Source organism: Marmota monax, unplaced genomic scaffold (assembly GCF_021218885.2).
Source record: "Marmota monax isolate L192 unplaced genomic scaffold, Marmota_monax_Labrador192_F-V1.1 WCK01_AAM20220418_F8-fsc00057, whole genome shotgun sequence".
Classification (NCBI taxonomy): domain Eukaryota; kingdom Metazoa; phylum Chordata; class Mammalia; order Rodentia; family Sciuridae; genus Marmota; species Marmota monax.
Genome location: NW_026693933.1, coordinates 7,542,561 through 7,563,934, shown reverse-complemented (window position 1 = coordinate 7,563,934; position 21,374 = coordinate 7,542,561). Strand labels below are relative to the sequence as shown.

Genomic DNA, 21,374 nt, shown 5'->3' with positions numbered 1-21,374 from the left:
AGGAGGAAATTAAAAAATTCTTAGAGATTAATGAAAACACAGACACAACATATCGGAATCTATGGGACACATTGAAAGCAGTTCTAAGAGGAAAATTCATTGCTTGGAGTTCATTCCTTAAAGAAAAAACCAAGAAATAAATGATCTCATACTTCATCTCAAAATCCTAGAAAAAGAAGAGCAAAACAACAGCAAAAGAAGTAGAAGGCAAGAAATAATTAAAATCAGAGCTGAAATTAATGAAATCAAAACAAAAGAAACAATTGAAAAAATTGACAAAACTAAAAGTTGGTTCTTTGAAAAAATAAACAAAATCTACAGACCCTTAGCCATGCTAGTGAAGAGAAGAAGAGAGAGAACTCAAATTACTAGCATACGGGATGAAAAAGGCAATATCACAACAGACACTTCAGAAATACAGAAGATAATCAAAAATTATTTTGAATCCTTATACTCCAATAAATTAGAAGATAGTGAAGGCATAGATAAATTTCTTAAGTCATATGATCTGCCCAGATTGAGTCAGGAGGATATAGACAACCTAAACAGACCAATATCAATTGAGGAAATAGAAGAAACCATCAAAAGACTACCAACTAAGAAAAGCCCAGGACCGGATGGGTATACAGCAGAGTTTTACAAAACCTTTAAAGAGGAACTAATACCAATACTTTTCAAGCTACATCAGGAAATAGAAAAAGAGGGAGAACTTCCAAATTCATGCTACGAGGCCAACGTCACCCTGATACCTAAACCAGACAAAGACACTTCAAAGAAAGAAAACTACAGACCAATATCTCTAATGAACCTAGATGCAAAAATCCTCAATAAAATTCTGGCGAATCGGATACAAAAACATATCAAAAAAATTGTGCACCATGATCAAGTAGGATTCATCCCTGGGATGCAAGGCTGGTTCAATATACGGAAATCAATAAATGTTATTCACCACATCAATAGACTTAAAAATAAGAACCATATCATCATCTCGATAGATGCGGAAAAAGCATTCGACAAAGTACAGCATCCCTTTATGTTCAAAACTCTAGAAAAACTAGGGATAACAGGAACATACCTCAATATTGTAAAAGCAATCTATGCTAAGCCTCAGGCTAGCATCATTCTGAATGGAGAAAAATTGAAGGCATTCCCTCTAAAATCTGGAACAAGACAGGGATGCCCTCTCTCACCACTTCTGTTCAACATAGTTCTCGAAACACTGGCCAGAGCATTAGACAGACGAAAGAAATTAAAGGCATCAAAATAGGAAAAGAAGAATTTAAATTATCACTATTTGCAGATGACATGATTCTATACCTAGCAGACCCAAAAGGGTCTACAAAGAAACTATTAGAGCTAATAAATGAATTCAGCAAAGTGGCAGGATATAAAATCAACACGCATAAATCAAAGGCATTCCTGTATATCAGCGACAAATCCTCTGAAATGGAAATGAGGACAACCATTCCATTCACAATATCTTCAAAAAAAAATAAAATACTTGGGAATCAACCTAACAAAAGAGGTGAAAGACTTATACAATGAAAACTACAGAACCCTAAAGAGAGAAATAGAAGAAGATCTTAGAAGATGGAAAAATATACCCTGTTCATGGATAGGCAGAACTAATATCATCAAAATGGCGATATTACCAAAAGTTCTCTATAGGTTTAATGCAATGCCAATCAAAATCCCAACGGCATTTCTTGTAGAAATAGAGAAAGCAATCATGAAATTCATATGGAAAAACAAAAGACCCAGAATAGCAAAAACAATGCTAAGCAGGAAATGTGAATCAGGCGGTATAGCGATACCAGACTTCAAACTATACTACAGAGCAATAGTAACAAAAACAGCATGGTACTGGTACCAAAACAGGCGGGTGGACCAATGGTACAGAATAGAGGACACAGAAACCAATCCACAAAACTACAACTATCTTATATTTGATAAAGGGGCTAAAAGCATGCAATGGAGGAAGGATAGCATCTTCAACAAATGGTGCTGGGAAAACTGGAAAGCCATATGCAACAAAATGAAACTGAATCCCTTTCTCTCGCCATGCACAAAAGTGAATTCAAAATGGATCAAGGAGCTTGATATCAAATCAGAGACACGCCGTCTGATAGAAGAAGAAGTTGGCTACGATCTACATACTGTGGGGTCGGGCTCCAAATTCCTCAATAGGACACCCATAGCACAAAAGTTAATAACTAGAATCAACAAATGGGACTTACTCAAACTAAAAAGTTTTTTCTCAGCAAAAGAAACAATAAGAGAGGTAAATAGGGAGCCTACACCCTGGGAACAAATCTTTACTCCTCACACTTCAGATAGAGCCCTAATATCCAGAGTATACAAAGAACTCCAAAAATTAGACAATAAGAGAACAAACAACCCAATCAACAAATGGGCCAAGGACCTGAACAGACACTTCTCAGAGGAGGACATACAATCAATCAACAAGTACATGAAAAAATGCTCACCATCTCTAGCACTCAGAGAAATGCCAATCAAAACCACCCTAAGATACCATCTCACTCCAGTTAGATTGGCAGCCATTATGAAGTCAAACAACAAGTGCTGGCGAGGATGTGGGGAAAAGGGTACACTTGTACATTGCTGGTGGGACTGCAAATTGGTGCGGCCAATTTGGAAAGCAGTATGGAGATTTCTTGGAAAGCTGGGAATGGAGCCACCATTTGACCCAGCTATTCCCCTTCTCGGTCTATTCCCTAAAGACCTAAAAAGAGCATGCTACAGGGACACTGCTACATCGATGTTCATAGCAGCACAATTCACAATAGCAAGACTGTGGAACCAACCTAGATGCCCTTCAATAGATGAATGGATAAAAAAAATGTGGCATTTATACACAATGGAGTATTACTCTGCATTAAAAAATGACAAAATCATAGAATTTACAGGGAAATGGATGGCATTAGAGAAGATTATGCTAAGTGAAGCTAGCCAATCCCTAAAAAACAAATGCCAAATGTCTTCTTTGATATAAGGAGAGTAACTAAGAACAGAGTAGGGTCGAAGAGCATAAGAAGATTAACATTAACCAGGGATGAGAGGTGGGAGGGAAAGGGAGAGAAAAGGGAAATTGCATGGAAATGGAAGGAGACCCTCAGAGTTATACAAAAGTACATACAAGAGGAAGTGAGGGGAAGGGGAAAAATAATACATGGGGGAGAAATGAATGTCAGTAGAGGGGGCAGAGAGAGAAGAGTGGAGGGGAGGGGAGGGGAGGGGGGATAGTAGAGGATAGGAAAGGCAGCAGAACACAACAGACACGAGTATGGCAATATGTAAGTCAATGGATGTGTAACTGATGTGATTCTGCAATCTGTATATGGGGTAAAAATGAGAGCTCATAACCCACTCGAATCAAAGTGTGAAATATGATATATCAAGAACTATGTAATGTTTTGAACAGCCAACAATAAAAAATTAAAAAAAAAAGAAAAAGAAAAACAAATGTAAATGATAAAGGAATGAATGAAACTTACCTCTTTAAGTCCCTTCAAGTGTCAAAAATCATAAACCTATAAAAATACCTGTTTTTTATGGAAATCCTTCAGGGCTGTTTCATAGCCTTCCTCCAGCCTACTGAAGGCTATTCCAACATCTGTGGTCCACCATATTTGTGAGCTGGTCAGTGCAACCTGAGCTGGGAAATCGAAAATCCACAGTTCCCGGGGTGTTTCCTCGTAGGCCACTATGGCTTCGGTGATAGACTGGCGCACCGTCTCTTGCATGGTCTGTTCAAGCTGCAGAAGCCAAGTTTCCACCTTCAGAAACAAATGGAATGTGTAGCATAGGGTTAACTATGGAAGGAGGACCATTCTACCTTCCCACCAGCTCTAGGTCATGCGGCAAGCAAGACCTTGTGTGGATTCACTTTAAAGTCCTATAGAAAGCTACAGAGGGGAGGATGAGCAACTGATCAAATGATTAATGAAGTCTTTTTCCTACATGAGCCCATCTTCTCATGCTGACACACCTCATTGCATTTTACATACCAGCTGCCTAATAGGTTTCCACAGCCGAAACAGAGCATGGGTTCTCTATTATTCATTTTCCAGGTTTAAAGACTAAGAGGTTCTAGACCAAGAATCTCCCCAGCTCCGACAGTGTTTTGAGAAACCAAATGCAGCACCACCTGAGGTCTGAGTCATATTCAAGAGTTTTGGGGATAATGGAAAACTGATTTGTAAAAAATTATCTTCTGATAATATTTAAATCTCCTGAAAATTCTCTAATATCTTCATAGTTCTGAATCTCATGACAGTGTTGTTAGTAAGTATCTTAATTATATTCGCTAGTGGTTCTAATCTTCACACTTGTCAGAAATAAGACAGCAAGAGAACATAAAAAAGAGGACAACTGCTGACTTGTGAAAGTTAATTTTTTTAAAAAAAATTTCATTTCAAGTTTATTTTGTTCCCACAAATATATCTTAGTCAGTTTTCCACCCTGTTCAGGTGTACTTTGTTAATAATGCATCTGTCTTCATTTGCAAATATCAATAAGTAAAAGGATCCATAACTATTTGCAAATGATTGAGTACAGCCAAAAAAGACTATATTGAATAAATTCTAGAACCATGTGAGATACTGAAGATTTTACAACTGATTTCTTCCCCTTCTCTTGTGAAGATGGAAGCAGCATTCCTAGAACATCTTCTCAAGAGAAGTGGGGAGGCTGATGAGCTATCCATCTTCTTCTGTACGAAAAAAGGAAGCACCATCATAGTCATGGCCCCAACATCTCTTATTAGCTGGGCTTTGTTAATGTTTGAGTTAATGGTCCCTGATCTAAAAAACAGAGTCCTGTATCTCTGCTTTAATCACTAAGCACAACTCATAAAGACACCAGATAACAAGTTCTGCCAGTAAATCAGTCATTATGTGTGCAGCTCCTATATACTCTGTGGCTCATGTCCTCAATACAGCCACCTGTCCTCAAGAACATTCCAGTCCATTTGGGAAGACCAAACACTTGTGGCAGTCAACATACCAGCTCGTGGTGTTCAAATGACTACACCAACAATGCTGACTTAATTCAGCATGATCAGAACTAAGTTCTGAGGAGTGCTTGCTACATCCTTTCCTTTTTAATACTTCAAAACCTTCTGCCTAACTTTCTATGGCAACAATTGTCACCTCCCATTATTACTCATAATGTGAATATACATTTCCTCGATGAGCCAAGGAGTCCTCAATGACAAGGGTTGTATCTTATTCATTTCTGGGTCCCTAAAAACCTACCTTGGCATACAATGCACCGTAGATATTCAGTAAATACTTGTCAAATAAATAGACTAAATTTGGAGGAAACAATTATAAAAATGTAAAAGGTTTAAAAAGAAAGTAAAAAGCATCTTATCGTAAAACAAAGGCAATTAAGTGAATGCAGTATATGTCCCCAAGTCTCTTGCATAAATTGCTTATATAGAATAAATTAGAGCATCATAAAAACTTTCAATATCAAGGGTTCCTGCTAGTGACAACTACATCCATCAGTTGGACTCTCCCCTCTGGGCACCATGCCAGGAGATGAACAGTCTGCTGGGGAGGGAGCAGACAGCAGCACACTTTTGTCAAGATAGTTTATGGTGACTTCTTCTAATCATTATAATAATATCCTAAAAGCCCAAGAGATCAAAAAATATATTTTAATCAAAGTATTCTACCATCTGCTTCCCCTTCATTTGGCAGGATTTTTCTGGTACAATATTAAAAGGCAACAGAGAAGAGTAAAGGAAACACTTATAAAATAAGCTTGCAATCACATTTCTGCAAAGAACACTTTATAAGGAACTCCCTGTCCCAGCCCAAACAGTTCTCTGACACAGGTTACTCCCTTGGTTACTCTGTGGGTTAATCTAAGATACATAAGCCTCATCATAAAAAGATGCAATTTCCCTAAATCATCTGCATATATCAAAAGTTCTGTCATAAGTTATAAGGAGGCATTCTGTGGATAATTCTTAAGGGTGTTTTTGAGGTATTTAACTGTAACTGTAGAAAATATTCTGTTACCTCTGTGCACACAACTCAATCAGCCTTATTTATGAGCAGCCATTTACAACATTCATATCAGAATATTGAACCACAAGCCTCTTTAAAACCACCCTACTTCTGGACACTGCTTGGATCTAACCCTTCCTGCATTCTGAGGAGTGGTGGAACAGAGCACATTTTGTAGAAGGTCAAGTCACTGGACTGTATTTGCTAGTACTTCTGGGGTCCACTCATTCCATTTGTCATAGTCCATTCTGTCTAGTTCAATTCCCAGGATCTCTGACACCCTGCTGGGTGCCGAAGTTAAATGAGCAGTCACCAGGAAGCTTGGGACAGTAGCCCCCTCTCACACTGGATATCAGCAAACAGGAATCTCCTAACTCAAGACCAACCAGAGCCTGATTTGACATGAGTTGGTTTTTTTCTTATTCAATTTAACTCCCCTGGCATAGAAAACTTCATAATCAAATCTTACATGGCCTATGCATTCACACTTGGCTTGGAACGGAACATACTCCTTTTCTTTGCTGTACATCCCAACTGCTCTGTAAGCAGACGCATCCTGATTATCTTCAAACTGCAGATCTGTGATGCTGTCAAACAGTTTGGCAAGGTGACGTGTTACCTAAGACAAGAATATTAGAAAAGATAAGAATGTTTCTTACTGCAGATGTAGCCTGGTAATCTAAAGATAATGCTACATGAAGTTACAAAACTTACCTTATAGAATTATAAAGTAATCTCAAAATGGTTTTCCTCAAAATAAAGGTCACTTATCAAATTTCAGCCCTTGAAATGACCTTGAAAGAGAATAGCCAGGCATCTGGGTTCATCACCACGTGTTGGCTGGTGAATACTTACCATGCAAAGTCCCCCGTTTTCTATTTGAAGATTAGAAACTTGCCAACTTCTCTATATAGACATTATTCCTGAAGACAATCATTCTGCTGTGATGTTTGAAGTCAATTTTTTAAAATTCAGATTTATTTTATTAGTGTATATTGTTAAAAATCTGGCAAAATATGTGAAGCCAGTATGCAAATTAGAATCTTATGATTTGGGGGGTCCATTGTTATCATTTAGTTGCTCTGATACTTCAGCGAGCCCCATAACATCCTTATGGCATAAGATAGATAGATTATATTTCCCTATTTTCATTGACAAGGAAATTGAAACTGAAGTATTAGGTGAATTTCTCGTAAGTCAACATTGCTAAAAGTGAATGGCAATGAGATTTTCAATCTACAATTCCCAGCCAAATTAATAAAGGTCACACACCTCTGGCATTATAACTTCTTATGTCCTTAGTTTTGCACCCACCACTGGAACCCAATAACTAGCACACTGGACTCAAGGCAGATTACAATTTAACAGCTAAACAAAGATTAAGATTATATTAAAAGACAAAATACCAGCACCTGTTCTGCTAGAATAAAACCTAAAACCTAACTGGCCTCCAAACACAACCCGATTCAGCAGCACCACACATACAGTCATGTCAGCACAGACCACAATAGGCCTCCCACCCAGCAGACTCACATGCAGGAAGGCAAAAACAACAGACTTTATCTTCAGGCATGTCACTCCATCATCTGTCTCAGGATGGACTCAAGAAAGGACAGAGATCAATTGAGAGGAAGCAACAGAAGTGAGAACAATAAATGTTCCTTCCTTATACCCGGAGCAAATAAATCCCACTAAGTGGAAAACAGCTTTCTTTGCAAAATTAAAAATAGAATTACCAATTCCATTCCTAGGTGTACTCCTAAAAGGACAAAAAAAAAAAAGGTACTCAGATATTTGTACACCCCTGTTCACAGCAGCATTATTCACATTTGTTGAAATGTGGAAACTGAAATGTCCATCAATGGACGAATGGATAAACAAACTACAATATAGATACACAACGCAATATTGGTCAGCCATAAGAAGTTCACATATACACAACAACATGGATGAACACTACCTCTGACGGCACATTAAATGGAAGAAGCCACTCACAAAAGCCATGTATTAAATCATCTCATTTATATGAAATACCAAGAATAGGTAAATCCAAAGATGCAGACAGCAGAATGGTGGCTTATAGGAAAAGGGGAGCATGAAGAGCAACTGCTTAGTGGACATAAAGTTTTATTTTGGAGTGATTAAATGTTTTGGAACTTAGATAAGAGATGGTGGTTGCGTAACACTGAGAAAGCAAAAAATAGCAGTGAAACATACACTTTAAAATGGCCAATTTTTAGAAATAAACAACAAGACGAAACCCTATAGGAACGATAAAAACACATGGAGATTGACCCATTCGTCATTCAAAAGTGTATTTTCCAAACAGAGGAAATCAGGGAAGAAATTAAAAAATTCTTAGACTCCAATGAGAATAGTGATACAACATATGAGAACCTCTGGAACACTATGATGGCAGTGCTAAGAAGAAAGTCTATAGAGATGAGCGCCTACATGAGAAAATCAGATATATCCCAAATAAGCAGACTAATGATGCATCTCAAGGTCCTTGAAAAAGAACAAAATAATTCCAAAACCAGTAGAAGGAAGGAAATAATTAAAATCAGAGCCAAAATCAATGAAACTGAGAATAAAAAAAAATACAAAAGATTGATGAAATAAAGTTGGTTCTTTGAAAACAAAACAAGCCCTTAAACTAACCAAAAGAAAAAGAGAAAACCCAAATTAATAAAATTAGAGATGAAAAAGAGCAACCACCATGACATTACAGAAATCCAGCAAACTCCACCAACAGACTGTTAGAGTTAATGAACAATTTTTATGAAGTAGCAGGTTACAAAATCAACATACAAAGATTAATAGCCTTCCTATATACCAACAATGAATCTACTGAGAAAGAAATCAGGAAAACAATTCCATTCACAATATCCTCAAACAAGCAAAGAAAAACAACTACAACAACAAAACACTAGGAATAAATCTAACCAAGGAGGTGAAAGACCTCTACAATGAAAACTATGGAACACTAAAAAAAGGAACTAAATAAGACTTCAGAAGATGGAAAGATCTCCCATGTTCATGGATAGGCAGAATTAATATTGTTACAATGGCCATACTACCAAAAACAATATACAGATTCAATGTGATCCCCATCAAAATACCAATAACATTCTTCACAGAACTAGAAAAAAAGAGTCTAAAATTTATTTGGAAGAATAAAAAGATCCAGAATGGTCAAAGCAATTCTAAGACACAAAAGCAATGTCGGAGACCTCACAATACCTGACTTCAAATTATACTACAGAGCTATAGTAACAAAAACTGTGTGGTTCTGGCATAAAAACAGACACATAGATCAACAGTACAGAATTGAAGACACAGAGACAAACCCACCTATCTTCAGTCGTCATATCCTTGACAAATGTGCCAAAAACATGCATTGGAGAAAAAACAGCCTTTTAAACAAATGGTGCAAGAAAAACTGGTTATTCATATGTAGAAGAATGAAACTAGACCCTTGTCTGTCACCTTGCACATCAACTCAAAATGGATCAAAGACCTAGGAATTGAATAAAAAACTGTGCAGCACCTAGAAGAAAACTTAGGGTCACACTCCAGCATATAGGCACAGGTAATGACTTTCTCAATAGGACCCCTAAAGCTCAGGAAATAATGCCAAAATTAATAAATGGTATGGCATCAAATTAAAAAGCTTCTGCATAGCAAGGGAAACAATTAGGAATGTGAAACCAGAACTTACAGAATGGGAGAAAATCTTTGCTAGCAACTCTTCTGAGAATTAATATCTAGAATACATAAAGAACTAAAACTTCACACCCAAAATTCAAATAACCCACTTAATAAATGGGTGAGTGAAATAAAAAGATATTTCTTAAAATAAATACAAATGGCCAACAAATACATGAAAAAAATGTTCAACATCATTAGCAAGTAGAGAAATGCAAATCAAAATCACATTGAGATTTCATCTCATACCCATCAGAATGGCAGCGATTATGAATACAAAAAATAAGCCAGGTGTAGTGGCACATACCTATAATCCCATCAGCTCAGGAGGCTGAGGCAAGAGTACTGTGAATTCAAAGTCAGCCTCAGCAATTTAACAAGGCCCCAAACAACTTAGTGAGACCCTGTCTCAAAATAAAATGTAAAAAGGGCTGGAGATGTGGCTCAGTGGTTAAGGCCCCTGAGTTCAACCTCTGGCATCAAAAACAACAACAACAACAAAAACACTACTACTAATAATAAATGCTGGAAAGGATGTAGATAAAAAGGGAAACTTTTACACTGTTGGTGGGATTGTAAATTAGTATAACCACTGTGGAAATCAGTATGGAGGTTCCTCAAAAGGCTAGGCATAGAACCACCATATGACTTCACTATACCCCCCTCAGTATTTAGTCTGAAGAATTAAAGTCATCATACTATAGCAATATATGCATATACATGTTTATAGTAGCACAAGTCACAAGAGCTAATTATGGAACCATTCTAAATATCCATAGAGGAATGAATGGATAAAGAAAATGTGGTATATATACACAGTGGAGTTGTATTCAGCCATAAACAAAAATTAAATTGCAGCACTTGGAGGAAAATGGATGGAACTAGAAAATTTTATGCTAAGTCAAATAAGCCAAACTCAGAAGGTTAAGGGTCATATGTTCTCTCTCATTCATAGAAGCTAGAGAGGAAAAATGAAAAGAAAGATGGGGATGATCTAATGAAAATCAAAGGGAGATCAGTTAGGGAAAGGAACCAAGGGGTGGGAGGCAGGGAAATCACTGGGGAGTGATATTAGCCAAAATATATTGTGCACAGTGTGCATGTTTGAATATGTAACAATATAAATATATACAACTATAATGCACCAATTAAAAAACAGGGGGAAAAATGTTCCAGGGGAAAATCTGGGGAACAATATTGATCAAGTTTTATTTTTATATGGTATGCATGTATGAATATGTGACAACAAATCTCACTAGTATGTATAGAATGTATTAACAAAAAAGTGAAAAAAATAAAATGGCTAATTTTATGTTATATGAATTTTATCTCAACAGAAAAAAATAAGTTGTTGATAATCAGTAGATGGTTTGAAACTTCATAACATTTCCCAATATATGGGCTTCATGTTTGTAACAAGTTTTTCTTGAAATGCAGTTTAACCAGACTTGTTTGCCTATACAACAACAGCTTCTAGAAACAAAAGCAACCCATGTAAGTTATTTTCATGACCAGGTGAACACCAACATCTGAAAGAACTCTTTAAAGGTGATTTAATCTCTGAAGTATTTAGCCTTTATGTTTTTGCTGTATTTGCAGTTTTGGGGTTCAAGAAAATCATATCAAGAAGTTTTCCAAGTTTTAAAATAGATGAGATTTTGAGATTCTCGCTTCCTTTAAATGTAGGCAGAGTGGTAGCTGACTGATCATGCTCAGGTTATCATATTCTCCTCCATCCCTGCGCATTACCCAAAGGACATTTATACACAGAAAGTCTCTGCAATATTCTAACAATTCACTCTCACAGCTGAAGTGGCCAGGAAGTGCACAGATGTTGAATGGCTTCTACTGCATAATGGGCTTAGATAATATCCAGTTGAAAAGCTGTAGGAAAAATCAGACCTAAACTATCAGACACCCTCACACATTATTGCTTTGGTGAGAAAATAATTTCAAAACAACTTCTGGCCCTATAGTCACTCAGCCGGTGGCCAGGAAATGCAAACCTCATAGCATGCAGTTCTCCCATTTCTTATAGCTGGCCTGGTCAAAGTAGGATGTTTTCACATTCTGTTATTTAAAGTCTGAGAGAATGGGACCTTTAAAAAAGAAAAGAGGAAAAAAAAAAAAAAAAGAACATGGATCCTACTGCCCTCCAATTAATTCCATATCTAATGACATCTCTTTCCATTTCTCACAAAATTAAAATTCCTTCTTCCTAGATATTTGGAAAGATGTTTTATTTTATGACTAAAAAGAATACATTAAAAGTGAACGCTTAAAGGAGTCAAAGCTTCATCATATTTTAAGTGGGGTCTAAAAGGTGAGTAATGAAAATTGAAATAATGGTCCCTTGACATATGTAAATTAGATGGATCTATATACTAATGAATACAGAAAGGCTGGCTTCCCATAGTTGTGTGGGATCATAACAATGACCACACCAGCTGAAACCACACTGAGCAACAACAATCAATGGGCAACTAATGGTAGTGCAAAGACCTTTAAAGTTTTTTTTTTTTCTTTTTTTTTTTTTCTTCAAAACATTGAAATCTCCCAGTTGGTTACAAATAGACAATGGAAAAAACTATTAATTAATATTTAGTACACCATGATTGAAGATGTTAAGCATACTGAAACTTAAGTGTTTTCCTTTGTAGAAAAGTTTGAGGAGGTAACTTACTAATAGGACTTGCCTCCTCCTCCTCGCACAACTTTATGATAGGGAATGAGCATCTTTTCTGTGCCTTAGCAAGCTGTCACATTCATTTCAAATCTAGATTGGCCACCAGCATTTTATTCTCTGAGCTTCCAGGGTCATGAAATTTCTTTGAGAGTTCCTTTAAAGTGAGGTTTTTGAGGGTTCCTTGTTTTGTTGGCTTCTTCTGGGATCACTTCTTTCTGTCACAACCCCTGCTTTCATTCTCAGCACGTGCGCTGCCCCGCTGTGTATCTGGACTGTGGAATGGTGCAGGTCACCCTTCCCCATTGGCCGTCTCTCCTGTAATGCCATCAATGTTTGATCCAAATTTTGCTTCCAGCCTTAAGTGTTTCATCTTTGCTATACTTTCAACTTTGTTACTCCTTCCTTCCATCATTTATTGTTATAAAACATCACATGGGTTCATCCTAGAGACAAGGAAGTCACAAACTAAAAGCCTCGCTGCCTGTGTGTAAACAAAATGACAGATGCACAGTGGCTTACCACTGACAGAATTTAGAAGATGGGACATAACTGGTCATTGATCATAATGTGCATCTATTATTTAGCAATGACTTCTGTGGACTGAAGAGCTAGCAATGACGTTTGTGTTTGCGACCACTCACCATGAACACACCACAGTGTCTGAAACGTGAACTGTGTTGTCAGGGCACTGTGTTATTTACTCAATCCTTGGTAGTGGAGATTCATATTAGAATCCTGCACAGTTCTGGAGAACTTCTTATTAAATGTAAAAATTTATACCATCTGTCAATAGAGCCAGAGACATTCTTATATATAACTTTATAATTTAAAATCTAACCAATCCAGGGATCAAATGTTTGGTCAATTCCCATGACCTATAGCTGCTGTTTACCTAGAAAGCAGAGAAGATGAGATCACCTCATTTTCTAATTACATTTTCAAACTGCATGGTTTTGTCTCTACTATCTAGTCTCATATTTGTCCAATCTATCTAAAGATGCTGCTAGTCATTAACTGAGATGAAATATACAAAGAGCCTGGTACCACTCCAGGCCTGGTGAGAACCCCAGGATTCACTGATGTGTATTCACTGACTCATTTATCTATTTGGTCAGGATCTTCACAGTTGTAACGTAAATAATGACCAAATGTAGGCAATCCTATCTTTGTGCATATTATCCTCTAGAATAAGATAGAATATGAGTGTTATTTTTACATGTATAAAAATTTAAGCTAGGGGCTGGGAATGTGGCTCAGTGGTAGAGTGCTTACCTGGTATGTGTGAGGGCCTGGGTTCAATCCTTAGCACCACCAGGGGGAGGGGGGCATTAAACTAATCTGTTAAAATGATAGATCATTGTTCTATTTTATTTCAAAAATAATAATATTGGTGATGGTATAAGGATATGTAACATGGTTGAGGTCTAAATCTGGTTAAATCAGTTATGGCACATACATAAAACAAAACTTTTATAGCTATTAAACATATTATAGGGGAATATTCCAGTTTTAATAAAATATATGTTAGGACATAAGCATAGGCACACATAAAAAACTAGAAATACTCAAAAAGAGCATCTAGAAGCATATTATTCTCATCTTCTATATATTTGTACTGTTTTCAAACTTCCAAAAATGAATGCAAAATTACTTACATAACCCAGATTTGTTTTTACCAAAAATAATCAAAGTATATATGGCATTTTGTAATTCGATTTTTTAGTTATTAAGATAACTTAGACATATCCACACATCAGTGCATATGGGGTTGATTCTGTTTCTTCCTTAAAATCTTTGGCATGCATATATTGTATAATTTTATATAAATGTGTTCCCAACACAAATGCTGGAATATTTCAAATAAACTTTTGGAAACTGAAACACTTATAAAGAAAAATGCAAAAAAAAAAGTGCATACTATGTGATAAATTTTAAGAAAGAGAACAAAACTCTTGTAACCACCGTCATTAAAAAATAGAACATCAAGCCAGGCATGGTGGCGCAGGCCTGTAATCCCAGCAGCTTGGGAGGCTGAGGCAGGAAGATAGCGAGTTTAAAGTCAGCCTTAGCAACAACAACAACAAAAAAAAGTGAGGTACTAAGAAACTCAGTGAGACCCTCTCTCTAAATAAAATACAATAGGTCTGGCAATGTGGCTCAGTGGTCTCGTGCCCCTGAGTTTAATCCCCAGTAAGCACCCCCTGCAAACAACAACAACAACAACAAAAAAAAAAACAGAACATTAACATACAGAAGTCTGGATATCTATAGCAATTACTGTTTCTTTAAACATGGACATTATCTTTTATAAATACGGGCATTCTCTTCCCAAAACAGCACTCTCACAGTACGTGTTCTGTTGTGTCTACCTTCTATTGCTCAACATCACATTAGTGAGATTTACTCATGTTATTAGGTATAGCCTAGATTGTTGGCTTGTCTGTGTTCCTTGCCATGTGATACTCCACTGTGTGATTGTCACCCAATGTAATTACCATTCTATTGTTAAGAGATATTTAGGTTGTTTCTAGTTTAGAGCTATTGAAATGAAAATAGAACAGAGATGAGTGGGGTAGGAGAAGAGGACTGAAGGGAATGGAAGAGGGACAGGAAAAGGAAAGAACAGTGGAACGAGTCTGACCAAACTTTCCTAGGTACATTTAGGAATACACCACAGGGAGTTAATTTCACTTTGATGTATACCTATAATGCACTAATTTAAAAAAAAAACTATAATAGAAGAAAAACTCAGAGTAGAGGAAAGGAGAAAAGGATGTGGGAGGAGAAGAGGGAAAGGGGAAGTACTGGAGAGCGTATTGGACCAAATTATAAGCCACGCTTGTACAATTATACCAAAACAAACTTCAATATTATGTATGACTATGAATGCACTAATAATAAATTTCGAAAAGAAAGGGTACAGGTACAGGGTGGGGAAGAACTTGTGACCATCTTTACAACACTATGTGTATGCTAAGAACTTTTCTTGTTTCTTTATACAGTTTATTTATCTGTCACTTAAAAGCCAAAGAGATAGTACATACTGTCTTCCCATTTGGCACATGAGGAAATTTAGGTTCTGAAACAAAGCAACAAGATAGTATCAACAGTCAGTATTTAAACTGGTGTCTATATGATTTCAAGGTTTCTGCTCTTTCCATACCATCTGCCTTCTGAAGGATGGCTAATGTGCATTGCTTCATCTAGTTCCATGCAGTTAACATTTCAATGTTCATATTTTTTGTGTGCATAGATACAGATTTCCATCTGGTATCATCTTCCTTCTGCTTAAAGCACTTCCTTTAACATTTCTTGTAGTGCCAGTTTGCTGATGAAATTTTCCAGCTTTTGAATGTCTGAAAATATCTTTGCCTTTATTTTTAAAAGATGTGTTTACTGGGTAAAGACTTTTAGGCTGACAGATTCTTTTTCTCATAACAGATTTAAATTGCTGTCTATTGTCTGCTCACTCCATTGTTTCCTATTCAAAGTCTGTCGTAATCCTTATGTTTGCTCCTTTGTACATACTATAACTGTATGAGCAATATTTAGTTTTATTTATTACTGGGTTTAACCAATTTCATCCATTCAATGCTTTTTGTTGTTGTTGTTTCTTGTGTTTGGGCCTATTGAGTGCCTTGAAACTGTAAATTTATACTATAGTTTCCTTCAATTTGAAAAGTTTAAATTTTGTTGTTCTTTTTCCTTTTTTTTTTGCAAATATTTTTTTCTGTCTCCTTTCCTGCCTCCCTCCCACCCTCAACATGTTATAAAGTCCAATTGCACCCAGAACTTTCTTATAATTTCCATCTCTCTACTTAACTTTTGAAACATATGGAATACAGATGTAATAACTTGCAATGTTCTTGTCTGCCAATACTAATATCTGTCTCAATTCTGGGTCAGTTTTGATTTCTGGTTTTATGTGAATATTCCTGCTTCTTCACAAACCCAGTAACCTCTAATAAGATGCCAGGCACTGTGAACTCTATTATGCTCAATGCTGAATATATTTTTATTCTTATATTCCTGAGTTTTGTTCTGGAAGGAGTTAAATTACTTGGAGACAGTGTGATCCTTATGGATATTGCTATTAAGATTTGTTTGGTAGAAAAAAATGTTTGACCTGGATAGAGTAGTGTTTAATCTAGGGCTAATTATTCCCCATTACCAACAAGACTTTTTCAGTACTCTATCCATAAATAATAAGGGTTTCCCAGGCTAGTTGGTAGAAATAGGCACTATTTCTAGCTCTGTGAGAACACTCGGAATTAATTCTCTAATTCTCTCAGATGAATCTTTCTCCAGGCTTGGGTTGCTCCCTTAATATATATATTAATCAAAAACTCTGCTGACTATTCCAAGAAGCCTCTCCATACGTTTCTGGAGATCTCTTTCCTCTTTGGTATTCTGCTCTGAAAATTCCAGCCAAATTGGATTCTTCCTGGATTCCCTTCACATGCCATGGTCTAAAAATTCTCTTAAAGCAGCAAACTGGAGCTCACTCCACATGTTCTCACTCTGCTATGAATCACTGTCTTCTACTTCTGATGTCCAGTGTCTAGAAAGTGACTGCTTCATATATTTTGTCAAAGTTCTTGTCTGTTTTAGACAGAAGAATAAATCCATTTCCTGTTACTCCATCTCTGCCAGAAGCAGAACTTGGGCCATCCTTGCAGTTTTAATTTGCATTTCTCTGCTTGCTTATGAAGTTGAGCTACATTTCATGTTTTCTATCCATTAGAATATATCTTCTTTTATGAATTGATTAAGTATTCTGCCTTTTCTTACTTGTATTCTAGAATATCTGTCTTTCTTTGTAGCAATTATATTCTGCTTATGAATCTTTTGTTTAATATATTACAACATCTTTCCCAAATTTGTAGTTTGCATTGTTAGTCTTTTAATATCTTTTGATAAACCCAAGTTTAAAAAATTTTTAACATAGTCAAATCCAAATATGCCCTTTAGAGTTAATATTTTTGTGTCCAATTTAAGAAATTTTTGCTTATCCCAAGATCATGAAGATGTCCTCTGACTCATATATTCCTCATTGTTTCACTGTTTTATCTTTCACATTTAGATTTATATCTGCTTAGAAATGATTTTTTTTTAATTTTGAAGGTAAATGCCAGTCCTCCCCAGCAAATTTATAACCAAATGACCTTAAAACCCTTTCTTCTTGCTTCTTGTTCAATTCTCTCTGTATTCACTGTCTTATTTTTCTCCTTTCATGTTCTCTGACACTAAGGAAAGCTCTGATCAGCTTGGTAGATCTAGCACAACTGTGAATCAACAAATATCTCAAAGGGCAAAGCAGTGCTACACAGCAGGTGGACCTCACTGTGCCTCTTCCTGCTCATATCGTTACCCCAAAACCTTGATTTTCTCAATGCTCTTTAAATGGTCTTCACAGCATTTTAACAGATCAATGTTGTCTGGTTTTTCAGGAAGTTCCCAGAAGAAATGGTCCTTTGCCAGGGGCCCTTATCTATTGATGTAAAGCTAGAGAAGAAGTGTCTTTGTTAAGTGACACGAAACCAAGGATGGAAGGGCCTAGAACTCCTTGCTGGCAGAACCTTGCAATTTTAGCATTTATAGTTGTGTGAGGCACCGAGTTTGATTCTCAGCACCACATATAAACAAAAATATATATATATATATAAACAAACGAATAAAATAAAGGTGCATCAACAACATATAGATATGTATATTATATGCATGCACACACATATTTTTTAAATAAAGGAATGCATTTGAATATGATATCTTCATTAATTATGCCGCTCTCCTTTGGCAGGGACTAAAACTACTTTCATGAGCAGTTTCTATACCTTGTCATCAGTTGAAGGAAAACATGGTCAATGGCAAGATGGTCAAGCCGTGGCCATCTTCAGGTCTGTTTCTTTCTGTTTCCTCTTCTCCATTCCTTCTTCAGTCTTAACCTAAACTCGGGGGGCAATCCCTTCCTCCACATTAGGAAACTGTTATCCCTCCATCCTTCTACTTCCTCTAGAAAAGCTTAGATTTTTTTTTTTATCAATTTCCTTTCAACTAAAACTCATTCTTGCATGCCCTCACCTAACCATTTACATTTTGAGCCTTTTTTCTCTTTACTCTCTGAAGAGAACTATTCCCTTGCCTGAGGAGGCAGGGGTTCCCTCATCCTCATTCCTGGAATGCAAATGCAGAGACATTTTTACTCCCTCTTGAAGATAACCAAATGGAAACTTTCTGTAAAAACACACTGTGCTTGTAGGATGTGGCGTCTAGATATTGGCCCCTTTAAGATCCAGCCATGCTTCTTGTGGCCTAATATTTATCCTATTTCTCACAAGCACCTTTCTGAATGCCAATTTTCACAGTCTATTAGAAGTATCAGTTGAGCGTCATCTGTCTCATTGCTGAAACTTTGGAATTTCTTAAAAGACAAGTTGGCAGATTTCCTTTTATGTAGATTAGTGTTCAGGTCCTCAAAGGACTTTCCTTGATGCAAACATTAAGCATTCCTGAGTATATGTATTTTTTATTTTTTTTACATTTTTTATCTTTATTTTTTAGTCATTCTATAGAATGCACTGCAGGTCAATTTGTACCACTGCAACTTTTTTGGTGGGTGAGGGGGTGATGGGGATTGAACTCAGGGGCACTCAACCAAAGAGCCACATCCCCAGCCCTATTTTGTATTTGATTTAGAGTCAGGGTCTCACTGAGTTGCTTAGCACCTCACTTTTGCTGAGGCTGGCTTTGAACTCACAACCCTCCTGTCTCAGCTTCCTGAGCTGCTCGGATTACAGGCATGTGCCACCATACCTGGCTCTACCATTGCCACTTTCTAACACCCACATAAAATAATAAGTTAATAATTTGGTACTGGGGATTGAACCCAGAGGCACTTTACCACTGAGCTTTACCTTCAGCCATTTTCATTATTTATTTTTAAAAATTTGAGGCAGGGTTTGACTAAGTTGTCCAGGTTGGCCTCAAACTTGTGATCTTCCTGCCTTAGCCTCCCAAGTCACTGGAATTATAGGCTCTATTGCACCCAGCTAGCTCCCACATTAAAATAACTAAAAAAATTTTAATATATTAAACTTAGTGTATCCAAGTTATTATTTTAACTTGAGAAATATAAAGCTTAATGAAATACTTTGCATTCCTATAGTGTAGTAAGCCTTTGAAACCAGGTGTGTATTTTATAATTATTGTGTACCCCAATTTGGAATTTTCATCAAGAATGTCAGATCTATATTTAGGTTCCATAAAACATACAGAGGCAAATGTACATCCAAGTTATTTTGAACACACTTACACTTTCAAATGACTGAACTGAATGTCAGTTTTTAAATTTGAATCTTTTGAAACTTACTTAAATTAAAAAGCCAGCTCCTCATTGTCACCTGTCAAATGATTAATAACATGTGTGACTTGTGATGACCCCTTAACACAGATGCAGCGAGTCATACTCAGACACCAAAGTTGGTCTTTCTTCAGCATAGCTCCATTGTGGAGAAGCTTTTCATAAGTCAGACATCTTAAAGTAGTTAAAGATCTCAGAGTGGATAAGAGAAGAGAACATGGGCAAACTCTTCCAGGACAAAATAAAAAGACCTTTCACATCATCAGATTCAAATGTCTTAACTACTCGCTTGTCAGCCATTCCAAGGCACTGCATGACAACCTGGAAAGGTACAGGCATGTAAATGGTTGTCATTTGATCTGACTTTAGTCACTATACTACTTCAGTTGTAAAACAGACATGGATATTTTTGTAAAGGGGGGTTGAGAATGTCAAAGAACACAACTAGTGAATCACAAGAACTTTATACCAGTTGCACAAAGCTACTGTACTATGCCCATGAATTCTGCAAGTACATCTTTAAGTTTTATTTTCAGAGCAACTACGAGAGAGTTTTACCAGTGATATTAAGCCCACAGTCCTTCAGATAATCCATGCCCTTGGGAGGTCAGCCTGAGTTTGTGGTTGAGAAAATCTTTAAAACTCGATCTTAGCTTACTGACAACTAATAATTGCCAAAGGCATTCTAGACATACCAAACTGCATGGCTCCTTCCTTCCAACCCCAGTGTCTTAAATTGGGAACTTGTGCTCACAGGATGGAGGCTTTAGTGGTATCAGACCTCCCTGGCTGATGTGCACAGGCTGATCAAATTCCACAATTAACTTCAGAAACTCTCACTTGGACCAACACTCGTAAATTGAGAGTGGGAGGGTAGAGGAGAGGGGTCTGAAGAATTCAAGTCATTCACAAGATGTCAAGATGAGTTATCTGTCTACAAAGGGTGTCTTTTATGGGGAAATTGCATTGCTACTCCACAAGCAGCAGTTGCCATGTTATCTCGGTCACACTACAGGGAGCACATTTAGGAATGTCAGCACAAAAGGCAGAGATGCAAAAGCCTTGTCTGGTGCTCTGAAACTGATTCTGATATTGCAAAGAGGGTAGGAGAGTGTAGCAAGACCATGCTGTCCCGCATAACTGCCAAAGGCATCAACTATTCCACAGTCAGTGACCAAGAATGCACGGTGACCCTGCAGAACCAATTCTTTCAGGGATGGAAGCCAACGAGAGCTCTAGATGATACAAATTGCCCTTTGCTGCTCTTTCTCAATTCCCTGCCCCAATAAATCACTCTGAAATGGTTATTTGCACCACAAAGGCTGCTGAACACATTTTCTAATAATGGACCATCAGTAACAGTGTGATAGCATCTTATTTGAATTTGAATTATTCAAGGTTTAAGTAGTATAACAAAAATGGTCTCAATGAAATCACATTTTAAGCACAATTTGAAATAATAGGATTCTCCTCGAAATTTCAAACTATATCAGAAATGTAATCATTTCCAAGCTGGCAGCTCAAGAGAACCATAAACCATGTCTACCCTACAGCCACATGGTCTGACCCGCTTAGCTAATAG

The 21,374-nt window shown here is 36.9% G+C and overlaps 1 protein-coding gene across 5 annotated transcripts in view; it reads right to left on the bottom strand.

The window, feature by feature from the left end:
- The window catches only part of Dnah11 (dynein axonemal heavy chain 11), a 331,880-nt gene that overhangs the window by 227,436 nt on the left and 83,070 nt on the right, over positions 1-21,374 (bottom strand). For 4 of the 5 annotated variants that reach the window (XR_009228549.1, XM_046463517.2, XM_058585343.1 and 1 more), the window contains 2 exons: positions 6,508-6,657; positions 3,564-3,797 (listed from right to left, as the gene is read on the bottom strand). Coding sequence is in view for 4 of the 5 variants with exons in the window: in XM_046463517.2 (XP_046319473.1) it covers positions 3,564-3,797; positions 6,508-6,657 (384 nt within the window). In the remaining variant the exon portion in view is untranslated. Of the gene's footprint in view, positions 1-3,563; positions 3,798-6,507; positions 6,658-21,374 lie in introns of those variants that run through there. The other variant, XM_046463519.2, reaches the window with a different exon arrangement.